This window comes from Protopterus annectens, chromosome 2.part2 (assembly GCF_019279795.1).
Source record: "Protopterus annectens isolate FY-2018-M chromosome 2.part2, PAN1.0, whole genome shotgun sequence".
NCBI classification, from domain to species: domain Eukaryota; kingdom Metazoa; phylum Chordata; order Ceratodontiformes; family Protopteridae; genus Protopterus; species Protopterus annectens.
The window spans coordinates 133576028-133594649 of record NC_056730.1 but is presented as its reverse complement, the minus strand read 5'-3'; the positions used below and the strand labels follow the sequence as shown (position 1 = coordinate 133594649).

The 18622-nt window shown below is 41.0% G+C and overlaps 1 protein-coding gene across 3 annotated transcripts in view; it reads left to right on the top strand.

Annotated features, from left to right (window-relative positions):
• The window catches only part of PDE4D (phosphodiesterase 4D), a 1733336-nt gene extending 1715177 nt beyond the window's left edge, over nucleotides 1–18159 (top strand). For all 3 annotated transcript variants that reach the window (XM_044063808.1, XM_044063809.1, XM_044063810.1), the window contains 3 exons: nucleotides 881–1003; nucleotides 2995–3177; nucleotides 15323–18159. In XM_044063808.1, the coding sequence (XP_043919743.1) occupies nucleotides 881–1003; nucleotides 2995–3177; nucleotides 15323–15727 (711 nt within the window). In that variant the 3' untranslated portion in view covers nucleotides 15728–18159. The remainder of the gene's footprint in view (nucleotides 1–880; nucleotides 1004–2994; nucleotides 3178–15322) is intronic.
• Nucleotides 18160–18622: the final 463 nt, after the last annotated feature.

The window sequence follows — 18622 nt, the reverse complement described above, 5'->3', positions numbered from 1 at the left end:
TGTGTATGAGTGCATGTGTGTATGCATGTGTGTGTGTGTGTGTGTGTGTGTGTGTGTGTGTGTGTGCATGTGCGTATGTGTGTGCATGCATGCATCTTTGTGTGTGTGTGTGTGTGTGTGTGTGTGGGAGAGTGCATGTGTGTGTGCATGCATGTGTGTGTGCACGCGTGTGCATGCATGTGTGTGTGCACGCGTGTGCATGTGCATATGTGTGTGCATGCGTACATCTGTGTGTGTGTATGTGAGTGCATGTGTGTGTGCATGCGTGTGTGTGAGTGCATGTGCGTGTGTGTGTGCATGCGTGCATCTTTGTGTGTGTATGTGTGTTTGTGTGTGTGTGTGTATGTGAGTGCATGTGCGTGTGTGTGTCCATGCGTGCATCTGTGTGAGTGTGTGTGTTTGTGTTCGTGTGTGTGCGTGCATGTGTATACGTGCGTGTGTTTGTGTATCTGTGTGTATGTGTGTAGATAGATAAATAGATAGATATACACACACACATACACTTGTGTAGACAAAGACAGAGACTGAGAGGGATACGTAGACACAAATAGACGCAAAACGTCAATATTAGTCTAAAAGACTATCTCAGCCTTCCCCAGGTTATCGTGATTAAGGTGACTGTAGTACTAGCACTCTGTCTAAACACTGGTTGTTTTGTTAAAAAAATTCTAATGAAGAATGGTCACATTCATATAATTTGGCAGCCTGCTAAGTGATGTACTAAAACAAAGTGGACTTTTCTAAGGTAGCTACTTTGCTAATGGATGAAAATGTTAATACTTCATAACCGAAAAAAAAAATGTTTCAAATAAATAAGGTGCCCTGTGATTGACTGTAATGTGTTTGAAAACTAAATTGCAGTTTTATTTGTCTGTTTCAGGTTCTGGCCACAGACATGTCAAAACACATGAACCTTCTAGCAGATCTGAAAACTATGGTTGAAACCAAAAAAGTCACAAGCTCTGGGGTGTTACTTCTCAATAACTACTCCGACAGGATACAGGTAAATATGCAATTATTTTTTTTTTACATTTATTTTGCAGTCACAAAAGTACAGGCATATGTGCTAGTGGATGTGGAGGTGTGTGGTACATCTCCAAAAGCAGGATAACTGTAGGAGGAGTTGTGCAGATTGCACACAATACTTCATTCATGTTGTAATGCACAGTGGTAAAAATGTTGCATTCTATGTATGGAAATAAAGTATTCCCCAACACTTAGTTTTAAGCACATCATACTCAAAGCTCTGGATAAATATAGCATCTGTTGGGTTCCCCTAGGCAATCCCTGAGCCAGAGTAGGGGAGCAAAATATCCTCCAGAGTTGAGTACAAAGGTAAATTAATAAATAAAACACCCATTATCTGTAGAAAAAGAGCTATTATGTGTCTGTATAATAACTCTTTGCTTTAAAACATAATAGCTCTTTGCTGTCTTTATGATACCTTTCAGAAACTGTAGCAAGGAGCTATAGCTCCAAAGGCAAAAGCCTTACAGATTTTGAAGTTAAGCTATCATTATCTCAATCATGGCCACTTACTAATACTGCCTGTGCAAGGACTGTTGAGAGCTTACGATCAGGAAAAGTATTTACACCAATGACATGCAGGGACTGCCCAACACCCCATTATACAGTGCTGATTGCATCCCTTAAACAGTTTGCACCCAGGGCAACCACTTCATTTGCTCCAGACGAGTTACATCTTTGGCCAAGTTCACAAGCATAGGTTCTTAAACTTTGTTTTAAAGTTGCACTATGTGTGAACTTTCTCACACTTTGAAGGCCCTAAGTACAGAAAGCCTTCCTCTCTAGTCTGATGTCCTCTCACAATGCTAATGTATGGGAAAAAGAAACTCTGAATGTGCAGAGAACAATTTTTGGGTTTGTAGGAAAGCATATATATCTGGAATAGCATTACAACTCCTCTTGAACCTTAGTGTTATAAAACCTATTAAAGGTATGGCATTCATTAACTTTGTACCTTGCTGTAACTACATAACTTCTATACCAAGTGAAAGCATGTAGTAGTGTTCCACAGCATGAACTATCCCACACCAGTCTGTTGTTTGATTCTTGAAAACCTCTCTTAGCAAACTGTACTCCTACTGCAAATACATAAGCATGCCTATTTACCCTTTAAACCTCCAGTTTACATTATTAGCCACTAATGTAGTAAAACTGGCATTTCATTCTGCATACCTTAATGACTGCATATCTTTGTAACATGGCACATGAAATGCGCCCATACTTATTAAGAAATTGGTAAGCCACCAACTGTGAAGATATGTTGACAGAAGCCTCTTCCTTTCATTGACTGTTAATGTTGACATCAGCTGGCAAGGAGCTTAAGTGATCATGGGAAGTGGAATTGCTCTTGTACAGGGTGGACTTTAACCTACTGAGGACTTTCATTTGAAGTAGAAAAGGATTATCAGGGAATGTCTGACAGTACACAGTTATAACTTTATGATGGCATGGAATTAGGATGTGGCAGCCATGATACTGCTTATTGCTTGCTTGTTCATACAGGTAAGGGTGCTTTTGGGTACCACTGTATGGTGTTCTGATGCCAGATGGGAAAGAAGGATTTGTGCCTCATTTCTGGCTTTAAACATAAGCAGGTGGACATAGAATGCAGTATGCACTTCCCTGCCATATATGCCTACTTAGTCTGTTTTTCTGTGTCTTTGATGTGACACAGGCTATACCCACTTGCCACACTTCTGTTTGTGTATAAGATATCAGTGATATGAGCAAGGGGTCCAAAAACAGCAAAGCATACCAGAAGCACAGAAACATTTATCCATGCATGATTTATTATAATGCAACATAAATCTATTTAGAATGTAACAGTCACCATGTGGATTATAACTTGTCCATTTTCACAGCAGTAGTGGATGGGTGGCCTGGTATTGTCTGTTTTACATTGTGTAATGCAACAGCTGTATGTCAGTATTTGACTAATAGTCATGTACCTTTTTCCTTGCCATACAGGTCTTACAGAATATGGTACACTGTGCAGATTTAAGCAATCCAACCAAACCTCTGAAACTCTACCAAGAGTGGACGAATCGGATAATGGAGGAGTTTTTTCGACAAGGTGACCGAGAAAGAGAGAGAGGCATGGAAATTAGCCCTATGTGTGACAAGCACAATGCATCTGTAGAAAAATCACAGGTACAGTCTTCCAAAAAATGCATTTATTTTTCTAAAATGTAGTGAAACACAGGAGCACATATGCTGTGAACACTAAAATGGCCTGTATAAAATGCACACACAAAGTATGGATGTTGTATTGTTTTTCAGAAGTTATGCCATCTAAGTATATAATATCAACAGAAGATATTGTAAGGCCAATGTCTTGTGTTAAAATTCCAGTTTTAAACAATAAGCACTGTTATCTGTTTATATAGTTATACTTCAGTAGTTAGTCGTAATGATTTTGTAAAACACATCTTCATAGTTCATTGCACCTGAATGTTGGACAGATGATTGTAAGATGCTTATGAGTGCGGGGAGTAGCAGTCCTACTTATGCTAACACTTCTACATTTGCTCACGTTTGGAATGGAAAGCTACATAGAATTAATTGACAATATATATGTAATATACAAAGCTGGACAAGTGGCTTTGCATACTTTGCAAGGAATTTGTGATTCAAAGATGCCTCAATATTTGCTAACACAGCTGTTCTCTGCAGAATAGCAAGAATTTTTTCCTAGCTGCAGGTAAATGCAGTAGTTGGTGAGGCATGCCATGCTCTATTTTGGCTGTTGGGTGTCCTGATGCACTTCTGTTCAAGGATTTTTGTGTAGCAAGGACACTCATGGATGTCTGTATTATGTGACTTTCATACACAGTAGTGTACAAATGCACAAATGCATACGGCACTTTAGCAATGTACAGCTGTACAATAGGAGAATCTGAACAAGGGGAAGCAGAGCAGCATTACTCAGATTGGTGATCCAAGTAAGCAGTATGGTGCAGCATGCACAGTGTGTGTGCGTGTGTGTTCGCCCTTATGTATGAATGTTGTATATGCATGTGTGCACATATGCGTGTGTGTGTGTGTGTGTGTGTGTGTGTGTGTGTGTGTGTGTGAATGTTTATTTCTATGTGTGTGTGCATGCCGGTACAGTGTAAACGTGGCTGATGTGCTTGCACGTGCTTAAGAGATTATTGTGATAGTATGTATGCATATGTCTGTGTAGGTTTGATGCCTCCTGCCTAAACTGATTTGTGGCTCATAGGAATGAGAAAAGTGTGGATGGATAGTATTCTGGCACTAGAAGAGAGAGAGAAAGAATGTGTGTGCTCATGTGCCCGTGTGTTTGTATGTATGCGTGTGTTTGCCCTTATGTATGTATGTTGTGTATGCATGTGTGCATATATGAGTGTGTGTGTTCGCCCTTATGTATGTATGTTGTATATGCATGTGTGCACCTATGAGTGTGTGTGTGTGTGTGTGTGTGTGTGTTCGCCCTTATGTATGTATGTTGTATATGCATGTATGCACACGAGTGTGTGTCTGCCCTTATGTTTATATTATGTTGTATATACATATGTGCACATATGAGTTTGTGTGTATGTGTGAGTGTGTGTGTGTGTGTGTGTGTGTGTGTGTGTGTGTGTGTGTGTGTGTGTGTGTGTGTGTGTGTGTGTGTGCATGGATGTGTGTGTCTGAATGAGAGTGTAGGCATGTCTGTGTGAGTGCTTCTCTGTGTTATCTTGTAAGTGCCTGCATTACTTACTTACGCAAAATGATAAGACACTCTGCTGAGTAGTAACCTGTTCAGATGAGCAGTTCATAGTCATGCAAATTCAAATGTAATGCAGTCCAAGTCCGTGCTATTTGTGCATGTCTTTACATTGCATTAAAATGGAGAAATATAACTTGAACTGTGTGAACAGGGTTGCACTTCAATGCAACATGACTATGGCTTCCATTCACAGACAAATACTGTATTTATGCTTCTGGCTTCCTGCTTTCTTATTTCTGAAGTACTGATAGCTCCATCAGGGGTATTACTGGTATGTGCATGAGATAAAATTTCCCTATTCCAGTTCCCTGGATTTCCATTTCCCTGTGTTGGATGCTGTTATCATATAGATCCATCAGCCTAAGTAGCCTGATTTGCAAGACCATGGAAATATGGAATGCATTATCATGGACCACATTAACAAGGACATTGGCAACCTCCAAATGCTTGATCCCACACAATTTGGTTTTGTCAAGGGAAGATTATGCCTGTTAAATTTGGTAGACTTCTTTGAGTCTGTCACCAAAGCCATGGACAAGGGAAAGACGGTGCACACTGCCTACCTTGACTTGGCCAAGGCCTTCAACACTATTCCTCACTCGGGCATATTAGATAAACTATCCCAGCTTGACGTAAATCCATGTATGGCTAGATGGATAGCTAACTGTCTCACTGATAGAATTCACTCAGTCAAAATAGGGGAAGCTACATAAAGTATTAGACCCATAATGAGTGGCGTACACCAGGGATTAGTCTTGGGGCCCCTGCTATTTGGGATATATTTCTGCAAGGTGTAAGCTAAAATGAGAGGTCTATGGCTGACCAAGTTTGCAGATGACTGCAAGTTGGGCACTGTCATCAACTGCCGTAGTGATGTAGACATACTACAAGAGGGTCTCACCCAGACAAATGACTGGTGCCAGAAACACAGCCTCAAGCTAAATACCAAAAAAATGCATCAACATCCCCTTTGGGGAGAGTGACTTCTCCACAAATTATGACATTAATAACAACATCCTAAGCATGCAAGCAGTTGTGAGGGACCTGGGCACACAAGCTGACAGCAATCTTAACTTTTGACCACCATGTTGTCTCCATTATATGGAGAGCTTTCTACATGGCTCACCTCATTAGTAAGGATATTTCTTCCAGGAACAAGGAAGTCATAACTTCCCTTTATTCCTCCCTTATTGGGCCCATCATCGAATATAATGCCTCTTTCTGCATGTACCTCATGAAGCACATGCAGCAGCTGGAGAGACCACAGAGAGTCCTGACCAGGAGAATCCAGGGCTTCAAAAATCCATCCTGCATTGGTAGGCTAAATGATCTGTCCCTGTAATCCATTTCATACAAACTTCTCAGAGGTGATCTATGTCTGGCATACAGAGGAATCTCTGACCCCATCTTAATGAGATTGCTGCATATATGCAAGCCAGACTCCACTCACATGACCCACATGCAAGCCCTCAACTTGGTCTGTGACATTAATAGGACTGGCTGTTGGGATGGATTTGCCTCCCAGAGACTCCCCCATGTGTGGAATTAGACTCCCTCTCCACATCAAGCAGAGCACTTCATTTCCCTCTTTAAGAGGGACCTGGATGACTGGATGGGAAATGGAAATTAACCCCTGGGATTCCGTCTGTGCCCCTGCTGGACAGGGGTATCTGGTGCTGACTTGTGGGAACATTGGCTAATTTATTGGCTAGCCTTATAAGGGCCTCTGGGACAGTAGCCTGGTAACTTGCTATGATCCTGTGATCATTTACATATGTGTATCTACTGCACTTTGTTCATGTACTGCATTTTCCCTGTGACCATGGAGATAATTGGGGGGGGGGGGGCAGTATACCATTACTTTGATAAATGCTGCTTTAAAAGTAACTGCAGAACAAATGCAGAGAAGAAGTAACCTGAGAGATCCTGGCAAAGCCATGAAAAGATATTTATACATCTCCCTTCATAAAGCATCCTGAGACATATGCAAACTGCCCTAAAATGTTTCAGTACACTGACTGAGCAATGCGCAGTGGCTCATGAGTCTTTCTAAACAGTCAAAGTCTGCTAGGCTTGACACTTCAAGACACAGCCATTTTAGTTTTTTTAACAGGGTGTGTCTGTAAAAAATCAAGCTGCAGAAACGAAAAGCTTGTTTACTGTATGTGTACATGAAACTGCATAATAACTTATCATTATGAAAATAAACTAACAAATGATGTACACTTCAGGTGACAGAATGGGGTTCTGTCACACTGCAGCAGACCATCACATGACAGCTTGTGTAGTAACTGATGGGTAGAAAAACAGTTGCATTGTGTAATCTGTTAACATCCACGTCAGACCTCATATCCTTCTCTTTACCTGTCTCTTCGCTGTTAGAAACCCACAGTTGCGTTACATAGTCTGTTAACATCCTTATCCAACAATACATTTGTCCCAATAAATTCCTCTGTTCTGTTCATTGGAGCAGAAATTAAAAACAACAAGGGTAAAAAATGATCCACAGATAATATTATGTACTGTATGAAAAATACTGTTGGAGCTGTCTGCAAAAAGTCATACTGATTCTGCTTTGCATATCTTGCAGTCTTCAGAACAAAAGTCTTGGAGTTGCAGAGAATATGTCCTATAACTAGCCTAGCCTGGTTACAGAGTTGCTGTATCCAGGACTGTTAGTAAGCTTCTGAGCCCCGCAAGCCTTTCTGTGTTGGAGGAAAGCCTTCTAGCTTATCAGTGGGAGTGGTAAGCACTAGGTAGCCTGTCTACCATGAGAGATGTTCTTGCCCAGAAATTGTAGTTTATTGACCATTTGGACAGTTTGTCTGTCTCTTTCAACTTTCTGGTTTAAAAGACCACATCTGCGCTTGTTTCCCATCTTTCCTGTAACTAACCTACTGGGTAGCACTAGAAAGCCTTAAACTGATACAAGCCTTCTAGCTTAGAAGAGAGACTTTGGAGTGATTAAGTATCAGTTTTCTGTAGTTTCTTGCTGTACTTAACTGTTTTCCGCCTAAATGCAGATTTTCCAGCGTTTATTGTCATTTAAAAGCTTGTTTTTTTCACATATTGTACTTTTTTGACTGCCTGCACTTTTAAAAAGCTTTTTGTTTAAATAATTTGTTTAACTTTTGTAGGCTACATAGTAAAGTGTGATAGCCTTTTCTGATCATTTGTAGTCGTTTAAAGCTGTTTTAAGTGTATTTTTTACTGTTTTTGCCTTATCTTTTAAAAAAACAAACAAAAAAAAACAAATAAATTTGTGGTTTCCCACCTTTCTAAGCTAGTATAGTCCAGTTTTCAGGCTAGTGCTGAATTCAGGGCTGTGATACTAGTTTCTGAGTTGCCCATACATCACTTGGCTAGAAGGAAGTTTCTCTGTTCACCTGTAAGAGAAGGGAGCTTTGAGCAACCTTGCACCACAACTCCAGCCGCACACAGACCTACTAAAACAGCACTGGCAAAAAATACACATAAATACACAAAGTCATACTCGGAGGCTCTAAATAACAACCTGCAAAAGCATCAGAGATCTCCAAAGCAGACACCCAAACAACATGCACTTCCTGTCACAAACCAGACAACACATAAAACACAAAATCAGTGAGCCGCACAATCACAGCCCTTAAGGCGAAATAACATACCTAACACACTAGTAATAGGTGACTCTATAGTCAGGCACACTGACATCCTACTCACTAGGCTGGACAAGCAGAAGGTTACTGTTAGCTGCCTGTTGGGAGCCAGAATCCACCACATAACACAAGCACTCAGGTCACTCCAGAACAAGTACAAATATGACTCTGTCATTGTTCATGTTGGTGTGAATGACCTGAGACGTACCTCCCTGGACTACATGAAAAGAGACATGGAAGAGCTCTCTGATCGTGTAGCCCAGGCTGGTATGACCCTGACCCTGAGAAACATCCTGCCCTCACCAAGAATGATACCTCAGTATAAAGAAAAAATGATCAATCTCAGCAATTGGCTAATCTTCTGGTGTCATTCAAAGGGGATCCAGTGTCTGTCAGCCTGGGACGACATGCTCGACAAGCCGCATTGCTTCGCAAGAGACGACTTGCACCTGTTACCCCTAGGCTTTCGAATACTGGCCAAGGCTCTTGCTGCCCCCATAGTGCCTTTTTTAGGCAAGGCTCAAAAGTCAAACCCACCTACGTAAACAGCACAATTAACAAAAAACTGAGGGTTATGCTACTCAACACCAGGAGTTTAAATCTCAGTATGGAAAACGTTGACATCTGTGCAGTAACTGAAACCTGGTTCAAGGCTCCAGAGAGCACCCCAGCACTACCGGGCTACAACTCATACAACATGTTTCGGCCACAGAACATGGACCGAAACACAAAAGGAGGGGGTGTATCCATATTCATCAAGGATACCTACACCTCCAGGTTAGTGGCGCAGCATAATACCTTTGAGATCATCCATGTGCAACTAACATCGGGCAAATCTGCAGTGCAAATTGTGGCCTGTTACAGATCACACTCCATGACCCAGGACCACCACTCCACCTATCTGGAGACACTGGAAAACATGAAGGTCCTACCAAACACCCTGATATTGGGAGATTTCAATTACCCTACCATTCACTGGAAAAACTACTCGAGTATAAATTCCCAGGCCTAACGCTTCCTGGAATTCATCAACTCAAACACCCTGGAACAGCTGGTAAACTCCCCTACCAGAGGTGAAAACATATTGGACCTGGTCATCACCAACATGGGCGACAGGTGTTCCACACCAGACGTCAGCCCGTCACTTGTTAGATCAGACCATAAACTAATCACTCTGGATGTCCACACCCCACCACCACCCCCAACTAAGGAAATCACAGTAAAAAACTTTTCTAAAGCAAACTTCACCTTACTTAAAGCAGAGGTGGTAAGTTTCACAGCCCCCACGCTAAAGGATAACGCTGCCCAAGATGGAGAAACCTTTACAAATGCACTCTATGAGCACTTACAAGGATGTATGGATTGTGCCATCCTTAGCAAAACCAAGACTCACTCCTCTAAGAGAAGGAAACCAGTTTGGTGGACCCCTGCAATAAACGGGCTATACAATAGAAGGAGGAAACTAGTTCAGAAAAAAAGCAAATCCCAAGAAGGAAAGACATCCCTGATCAGTATCAGTAAGAAACTGAGGTCCCTCATGAAATCATCCAAGGCTATCTTCAAAAGAAAAATAGCCACAGATTCAAAAGATAACCACAAAGCCTTCTTTAGCTATGTTAAGAATCTAAGTGGCAACTCGCAGATATGCTCTGAACTAGTGCAAAATAGCGCAAAATATACTGAACCTACTGATATTGCCAACATCCTAGCAGATAGATTCAGTGCAAACTTCACCCCCATCTCACCTCCAAAAGGGCCCACAACAATACCGTAAAAGTGTAGTGTCCCAAAAATCACAGATGCACAGGTGGAAACAGTCCTTTCAAAAGCCAAAAACACAGCGCCAATGGGACCAGATGGTGTCTCAGGCTGTGTCTTGCACGAACTACAGAATGAACTAAACCCCCACCTAAACACGCTGTTCAACCTCAGCCTCTCCACAGGCTATGTGCCCATAGAATGGCACACAGCAATGGTTATTCCTCACCACAAAGGAGGGGCCACAACTGACCCTGGTAACTATCGCCCTATAAGCCTGACTAGCCTGGTCTGCAAGGCTATGGAGCACATCATCATGGAACTCATTAACAAAGACATTGGGAACCTCCAAACACTTGACCCGACCCAGTACAGCTTTACTAAGGGCCTACTAATCCTGGTTGACTTCTTTGAGACGGTCACCAAGGCCATAGACGAGGGAAAGGTGATTCACACAGCCATGAACACAACTGAGAAGGAAAAAGTGCTTGGAAACAGTACCAAAATCACAACAAACCAAAGCACTTGCAGAACCAGCAAACAAAAATGCCTCTTCAGGTCAGTGAACCAAAAAGATTTATTTAATGCCACAAAATAATAACTTGCGTTTTCGACTTCATCAGAATGAATAGTTAACCAAGCTGGTAATCTCCTTAAATCACCCTCCCTTCCCATTGACAAAACAATTAACCAGTTAAAACATTTAGTATAATTGAATGTAGTACATTCAAAGTGCAACTGTAAAAATGCAACTATAAAAACTCCTAAAACAAATAGTTACTTGTTACAGTAACAGATTTTTTTTAAAAGCAGATTTTATTTAGAGGGTTATTTAAGGACATTGCTAGGTTAGTTAACTATTCATTCTGATGAAGTCTAAGGACAAAAATGCAAGTTATTGTTTTGTGGCGTTAAATAAATCTTTTTGGTTCACTGACCTGAAGAGGCAGCTGGTTCTGCAAGTGCTTTGGTTTGTTGTGATTTTGGTTCACACAGCCTACCTTGACCTCGCCAAGGTTTTCGACACCATTCCCCACTTGGGTATTACAGAAAAACTCACCAGCCTGAGCATAAACCCTTATGTCATGAGATGGGTTGCCAACTGGCTTACAGACAGAACTCACATGGTAAGAATAGCGGGCTCCAGGTCCGACTCTAAACCAGTCACAAGTGGTGTCCCGCAAGGCTCGGTCCTGGGACCTCTACTGTTCAGCATATACTTCTCAGAAGTACAGGCAAACACAGGAGGACCATGGACTGCAAACTGGGAGCTATAATTGACTCTCTGGCTGACACGGACATCCTCCAAAAGGGCCTTACTGAGCCGGACACCTGGTGTCAAAGTCATGGCCTCAAGCTAAATGCCAAAAAATGCATAGTCATCCTGTTTGGGAAAAACAAAACACCCACGAATTACCACATAGGTGGCAGCCCCCTTAATACAGAAGAGGTAATAAGAGATCTGGGGACCCAAGTAGATAGTAATCTCTCCTTTGACAATAACATTGCCAAAGTAGTTAGGAAATCCTTCTATGTGGCCCACCTAATTACTAAAGGGTTCTCATCTAGAAAATAAAGAGGTTATAGTGCCCCTCTACTCATCCCTCATTAGACCCATCATAGAGTACAATGCCCCATTTGGGATGTACCTCACAAGACACTTCCAACAGCTGGAAAGACCACAAAAGTATCTCACCAAGAGGATTACTGGTCTCAAACATGTGTCCTATGCAGCCCGACTGAAAAAACTCTGACTGTACTCGGTGGCATATCGCTTACTCAGAGGTGATCTCTGCCTGACTTACAAAGCCATGTCCAACTCAGAATAGATGGACATGCTCCACCTAAAGAAATCCAAGTCACGGTGAGCCACATGCTCTAGTGAGCTAAACCTCACCACAACAATAAATAGAACATGGTGAAGGGATAGATTCCTGTCACAGAGACTCCCCATACTTTGGAACAAAATTCCAAATTACATCAGGCAGAGCCCCTCACTAACAGTCTTCAAGAGAAACCTTGACAAGTGGATGGGTAACAGAAAATATACCCCTGGGATCACTTCATTGGCTCTGCTTGACAGAGGATCAGTTAATTAATCAATGGGGCGGCGAAAGCCGACACACTCTGGCTAGGCTTATAAATGCCCTCGGGCAGATAGCCTAGTACCTACCTATGAACCTGTGACCTGTGAACCTATCCCGTTTTAACTTGCTGTACTACAACTTACCTCATAATAGTGTAGTGAAGTGCAGTCTTGGAGTTGATATATTTAAGTAGCAGGGGATGTGGGGGGTGCAGTGGGGCTTGCCCCCCTGCTTATATTTGGTGGAATGTAATCTGGTTTATGTTCTCTATAGTCAGTATATGTATCCTGTGTGTTTTCAGTCTTTTGGGATTCAGGATTTTGAGTTTTCAGGATTTCTAATTTTATACACACACACACACACACACACACACACACACACACACACACATATATATGTAGTAAAAACTACAAGAAAAACCTAGCCAAGCTAGAGTTTTCACTGCGTGATAACTTAAGCCTCCTGTAATAGAGACCCGTGGGATATATGCAATGATGCCTTAAGGACATCAAGTGTTTCAGCTATATGCTTTTGAATGTTCGTGACTTTTTCCTTTTTAAGTCTTTTTGGACAGGTTCAGGCCAACAAAGCCAAATACCACTAGCTGTGGACATGTATGTTTCAGCCTTCTTATGACCTTATCAGCACAACATAAGTGGAATGTTTGGTTATAGTGTAGAAACACAGGGTCTTTAAACTCAGCTGATGTCCATACATTGCAATGTTTTTGATGAGTGCAGCAAGCAATGCAGGAGCCTAGGGCCACTGTTACATGCCACTCAGTGTCTGTATTTGTGGAATCAGAGTTTTGTCCCCATCCTTAGCTTTAAATCAGATATGTTCATCGTTGCTGCAGGATTCAGCCAAGAATTAGTTTTATCTCTCTCTTTCTCTCTTGTAATTATTTTCACAAACAGAATAGCAAGATCCAGGCAATGTCTGGAGAGTGTACATCTTGGGGATATGAGGCCATGATTGTGACATATGTGTTCTTTGCAGATGATGCCCTATATTCTGAACTGATTGTGACTTCCAGCAGGTAGCTGATACTGACTGCTGAGTGTGAAGTTGACAGTCTAACTATCAGCAGAGCAAATAGGAGGTCATGATTATGTCCCAGAAGAGAGTAGGGTGTCCTTGTATGTGAAGAGGGAGCAGCTAACTCAGGCAGAAGAGTTTAGGTATTTTTGAGTCTTGTTCACCAGTGACGGCAGTTGGGACAGAGAGATTGACCAGCAGATGAATGCAGGAACAGCAGTACTGTAGGCATTGTGTTGGAGTTAAAAGCTAGCTTAATCATAACAGGAAGCTCAGTGTTACAAGTCAGTATTCTTATCCTAGGCTCATAGGCTTTGAGTTGTGACCGAGAGCATGAGACCATGTAAGAAAATTGCAGAAATTAGGTTCCTTTACTTCGTAGGTTCACACTCCATGAAAGGTTAGGAGCTTTCCAAATCTGGAAGGAACTAATACATGTTGAGAAGAGCCAGTTGAGCTCACTGGATCACCCATGGAGAATGCCCCCTCGATGACTTCCAATGAACGTTAGAGGTGTGGTCCACTGGGTGGAGGCCCCAGGCATACCTAGAACATATTGAAGGGACTATATCCATCAGCTTCACTGGGAATGTCTGGGGATGCCACAGAATGAGATGGAAAATTGTGCCACAGGAAGGCAGTTGGGTGTACTCTGCTTATCTTGCTACCTTTGTGGCTCTCACCAGGATAAGCTGCTTAGAAGATGGTTGGATGGCTAGATGGATGTATGGATGGATGGATAGTTCCACAAACACCAACATGCACACAGCTTGCTGAATATACAGTAGTCTGTCATACCGTTTTTTTTCATGATCGTTAGGTATTTAGTTCACTTCATTCTTAATGCAGCAACATTTTTTTTTGGGAAAGATAAATGGTGATGATAAATGATAAATGTGCAGTAGGAAGTTCACCCCAGGGATCACTTCAGTGGCCTTGTTTGACAGGGGCACTGGGAATTAACTTTGGGCGGCATGATGCCAGGGAATCTTCATAGGCTAGGCTTATATAGGCTCCAGGGCCGTTACCCTAGTACACACCTATGAACCTATGATTTAACAACTGCACATTGGTTTCTGACATTTAGCTAAGTGCCTCAAAAATGTTACTATTGTTATGTTATCATTTAAGATCCAAAAGAGCAATGTACTGCTAGAATCTTGTCTTATTCTATCTGATTTTTAAGGCCCTAACTTCCAATTTTGATTCTCTGAATTTACTACATCACGTTGCGGTGGTGGTGCTTCAGTAGCATTGTTGCCTCTCAGTAAGACGTTGTCCTGTTTGATTCTCAGCTAGAGCATCTTCTGTGTGGAAACATGCATGAATGGGCATACCTTCGTTAAAGGTTGTGCGTCAGGGCCGGCAACTTGGCACGTAAAAATCTACTGCCAATCATTAGCAGACCGGAGTTCCGTTGTGGCGACCCCTAACTGAAATTTGTTTTTCCGGGCATATTAGATGCATTTTATAAGGTATTATTTCGAAAGGTAGATTAATTTAGAAGACAGTAAATATTGCCTTTATTTACTTGTGAAGTAGCAGTGATATTAATGATACTAAAGCAAGGAGCTAAAGAAGGAAAACTCCCTTAATTTTATGTGTGTGTGTGTGTGTGTGTGTGTGTGTATACCTTGTAAAACCTGTCTGCCAGCCGATATACAATCATTTTATGCAGTAGGTCAGCATTCAAGTATTTCGTCTTCTCCCATATTCATAGATTCATAGATTCATAGATTAGTACTAGGCTAACTGCCCTTGCGAGCCATTTTAAGCCTAGACAATTATCCCCTGTGAGATTCAAACCCTGTACCTTGTGTTCGTAAGGCAAACACCTTAACCATTAGGCCATCCTCCCAATCAGCATCACATTTGGCATAGAAGTGATAGCTGTGCAATTGTGACATTTGATAGAATGAATCATTTGTAAAATGTTTGTATTTGCGATTTCATAATGCTCTTTATTTTCTTAACTCTGATTAGCTGCAGGTATTTCCTCTTAAGCTATATAAACTAATCTTTTTGTTTGCTGATATATTTGACAGGTGGGATTCATAGACTACATCGTCCATCCCTTATGGGAAACATGGGCAGACTTGGTCCATCCTGATGCTCAGGATATTTTAGACACACTTGAGGACAATCGAGAGTGGTATCAGAGCACAATCCCTCAGAGTCCGTCACCAGCACCAGAGGACCAGGAAGAAGGAAGACAGGGACAGTCTGAAAAATTTCAGTTTGAACTAACACTGGAAGAGGATGGTGAATCAGATACAGAAAAGGACAGTGGCAGCCAAGCAGAAGAAGAAAACAGCTGTAGTGAATCAAAAACACTTTGCACCCAGGACTCAGAATCCACAGAAATTCCACTGGATGAACAGGTAGAAGAGGAAGAGGAGACCCAAACTGAGGCATGTGGTGAGGAGGTGGACCACACTGCGGACACGTAACAGTGTTCCTTCTGTTTTTTTTTTAAAGTAGTTCCAAAGCACGTGTCTCACTCTACAACCACGGTCACTTACCACCCTTGTTTTAAAAAAATTTACTCCAGACTGATATTGGTTTCTCAGTTTTGCACTCAGGAATAATATGTCAGAAGTTCACTTTCATGACATCATGGAGCAGTGGCAGTACAGCCATGAAGGACATTTCATGTGGACTGACTTGCATTCGGGGATCTGAGATGGAATGCATAATCGTAACCCAAAGCAGAGTGAGTAGACTGCCAGGGGTCAGCAGAAGGATGCAGGTGATGTTTTGGTGATTCGTATCTAAGGAGGAGTGCACTGAGTTGGATGCAGGGTGACACACTGATGGTGTAATGAATGGTGCTTATTTTACAGAACAGAAGAAAATCTGTTAAGAGATGGCACACAGTATGAGGCCGTCATCACTAGGAAGATGACCTGTGGAAATTACAAGATAATTTTCTAATTTTATGTCTTCCTCAAAAGAAGTGTGCAGCTGTTGAGCTGCACAAACCTCTGCATTTTGTATGATATGTAAAACAGAGATCTTTTGTAGATTTTACTTTTATTAAAATGTATTAAGGTATTATATTTAAAATACTTTTTTTGTTTCACCTGCCACTGGCAAATTTTATTTTAAAGTGTAACTTGCAAGTTTTCTGTACCACTCCTCGCTGTATAATGCACTCCTGACACCCTGTGCTCAGAAGGGTTTTCCTGTAGGTACGGATCAGGAGAAACTGAAATCTCTCTGATCTTTTTGTTTTACTCCAAGCCGAAAATTCAGGAAAAGCAGACCACTGGTTTCATAAGCCACTAATTGTCTGTGTGGGCACTTTCAGAAAGGCACTGACATTTTAACCCAAAGCAATAGGCACTTCTTAGATTTCTCTTGCAGAAGTCTCCATTTCCAAAGGAAATAATGTAAAGGTCAGCATGGCAGTTAGAGATTGTTGCCATATAGTGTATGCCTTCATCATACAGGGCTTTTGTATTTTAGCACTGTGTGCTAAGGGAGCAGGGGGAAGCAATCATTCATTTTTCTTTTTAAAAATAAAATCAGCAAAGACAAGCACACAATGAAATGTACTGAGTTTGCTGGTTCTCAGTTTCTGCATGTGTACAAGGACATAGTAGATTCAAGTTAAATTATAAGGTGCTTCAGCATTAGCCCTCTCCCAGTAATCTGTCCTCAGATATCCCAGGAGAGTTCAGGAGCGAGTTCCAAAAATTTCTCCACATGGCACTGCAACAACTGCAATGTTTATACAAATTGTGTAACACCACATGCTGCGTGACCTGTATTTGTTTTTTTTTTTTAAATTCAGGTATGCCTTGTTGCTTGACTGACTGGTACGCAGATTGTAACATGCCTTTTGGAGGTGCTGTGCAAAATATGTATGCTTTCATTTATAGGGATGATTGCCAGCTAGATTCCCACATATACCCCTAGCTCCATTAATTGAGAATTCACCTCCAAGCAACATCTGAACCACAAAAACTCAAAGACAGAAGATTTAAAATAAAATAATTTTGAATTGGTAATTGGGTCAAATGTTGGTCATCTTCTCAGCTACTGTTCTCTAACTGTAATTTATTAGAAATACTGATATAGTGAGTTCTTGTTAGAGAAACTGACAGAGGAGGATCAGTGATAAAGAACTGAACAGTTGTGCAAGCATTTAAGCTGAGGCTTTCATGTCATTTTAGAAGTGGGTTCATCTTCAGTACATATGCGTGAAAATTCTGTTATAGACAATCAATTAATGAAGGAGATGATTTTTGGTTCCTTCCTGTGTAGGGCTGAGAATGCACTAAATTTATTTAGAGAAACTAGTGTTCTTGTTGAAGTGCTTGGCATGTTGATTGGAATGCTTCTTCTCCCCAATAAATAAAAAAAGACATTTTGCATGAAAGACTTATTTTAGCTTTCCACAAGGAAACGCGGCAGGTGACAAGCAGGGTACTGTAAACAAACAAACCCACCTTAATAGTGGTATTGCTGTAGCTTGCAAGTTACTGAACACGTACTGTTTAATTTTTTTCCATTGTTGTTATGGTTTTTTTTTTTTTTTTTTTTTTAGAACTTATGTAGATAGAACAAAACTTGTTTTATTGTGTTTTTAAGGAAACAAAACTTGAATGGATCTGGCTTTATAGAGAGCTCATTGGGAGTTTCTTTAAAAAATGTATTATTTAATTATTTTATATTGCGTTGTGCCATGCCTTTTTCCTCACCAGATGACCTTACCTGTATACAGTCTTGTTTGTCTCTGTTTACAGCCATGTATTTATTGTACTGTACATAATGTAATGTTTATTGTAAATTATCACTTCTTATTATTACATCATCTCCTGATGGTGTTGCTGTATTTGCAAACTCTTGGTGAGAGAATGAATATTATATATATATATATACTTATTCCTTGTACATTTGCTTATGTAATATATATATTATACATCACCTTAGAGCTTGTATATTGAGAATTTGAAAAAAAATATAAACCTGAATTTAAAAAGCTGCAGGTCTTTGGTCCCAGGGCTGTGCCTTAACTTTTAAACAATAGTTTCTCTATTTTGCTGCATTTGGAAAGAAGATAGTATTTGGCTAGGGCTGGGCATGAAACTGCACATAGCTTTTTTTTTTTTTTTTTTTTTTTTTTGCATTATTTATTTTTAGCCATAAATAGTAGCACCTGAAACCTGCTGGATATCTTTTGCAGCCGTAGTATTTTTGCAAAGAACCAGCAGTGAATGGCCATCTCTGTGGTCACCAAAGGTTTAAGGCTGTGCGAATCCACATGAAATTATGCCACTGTCATCTGTCATTTTTGACTAAGATAAACACTACAGGGATATTAATACATAAAGTTTAAA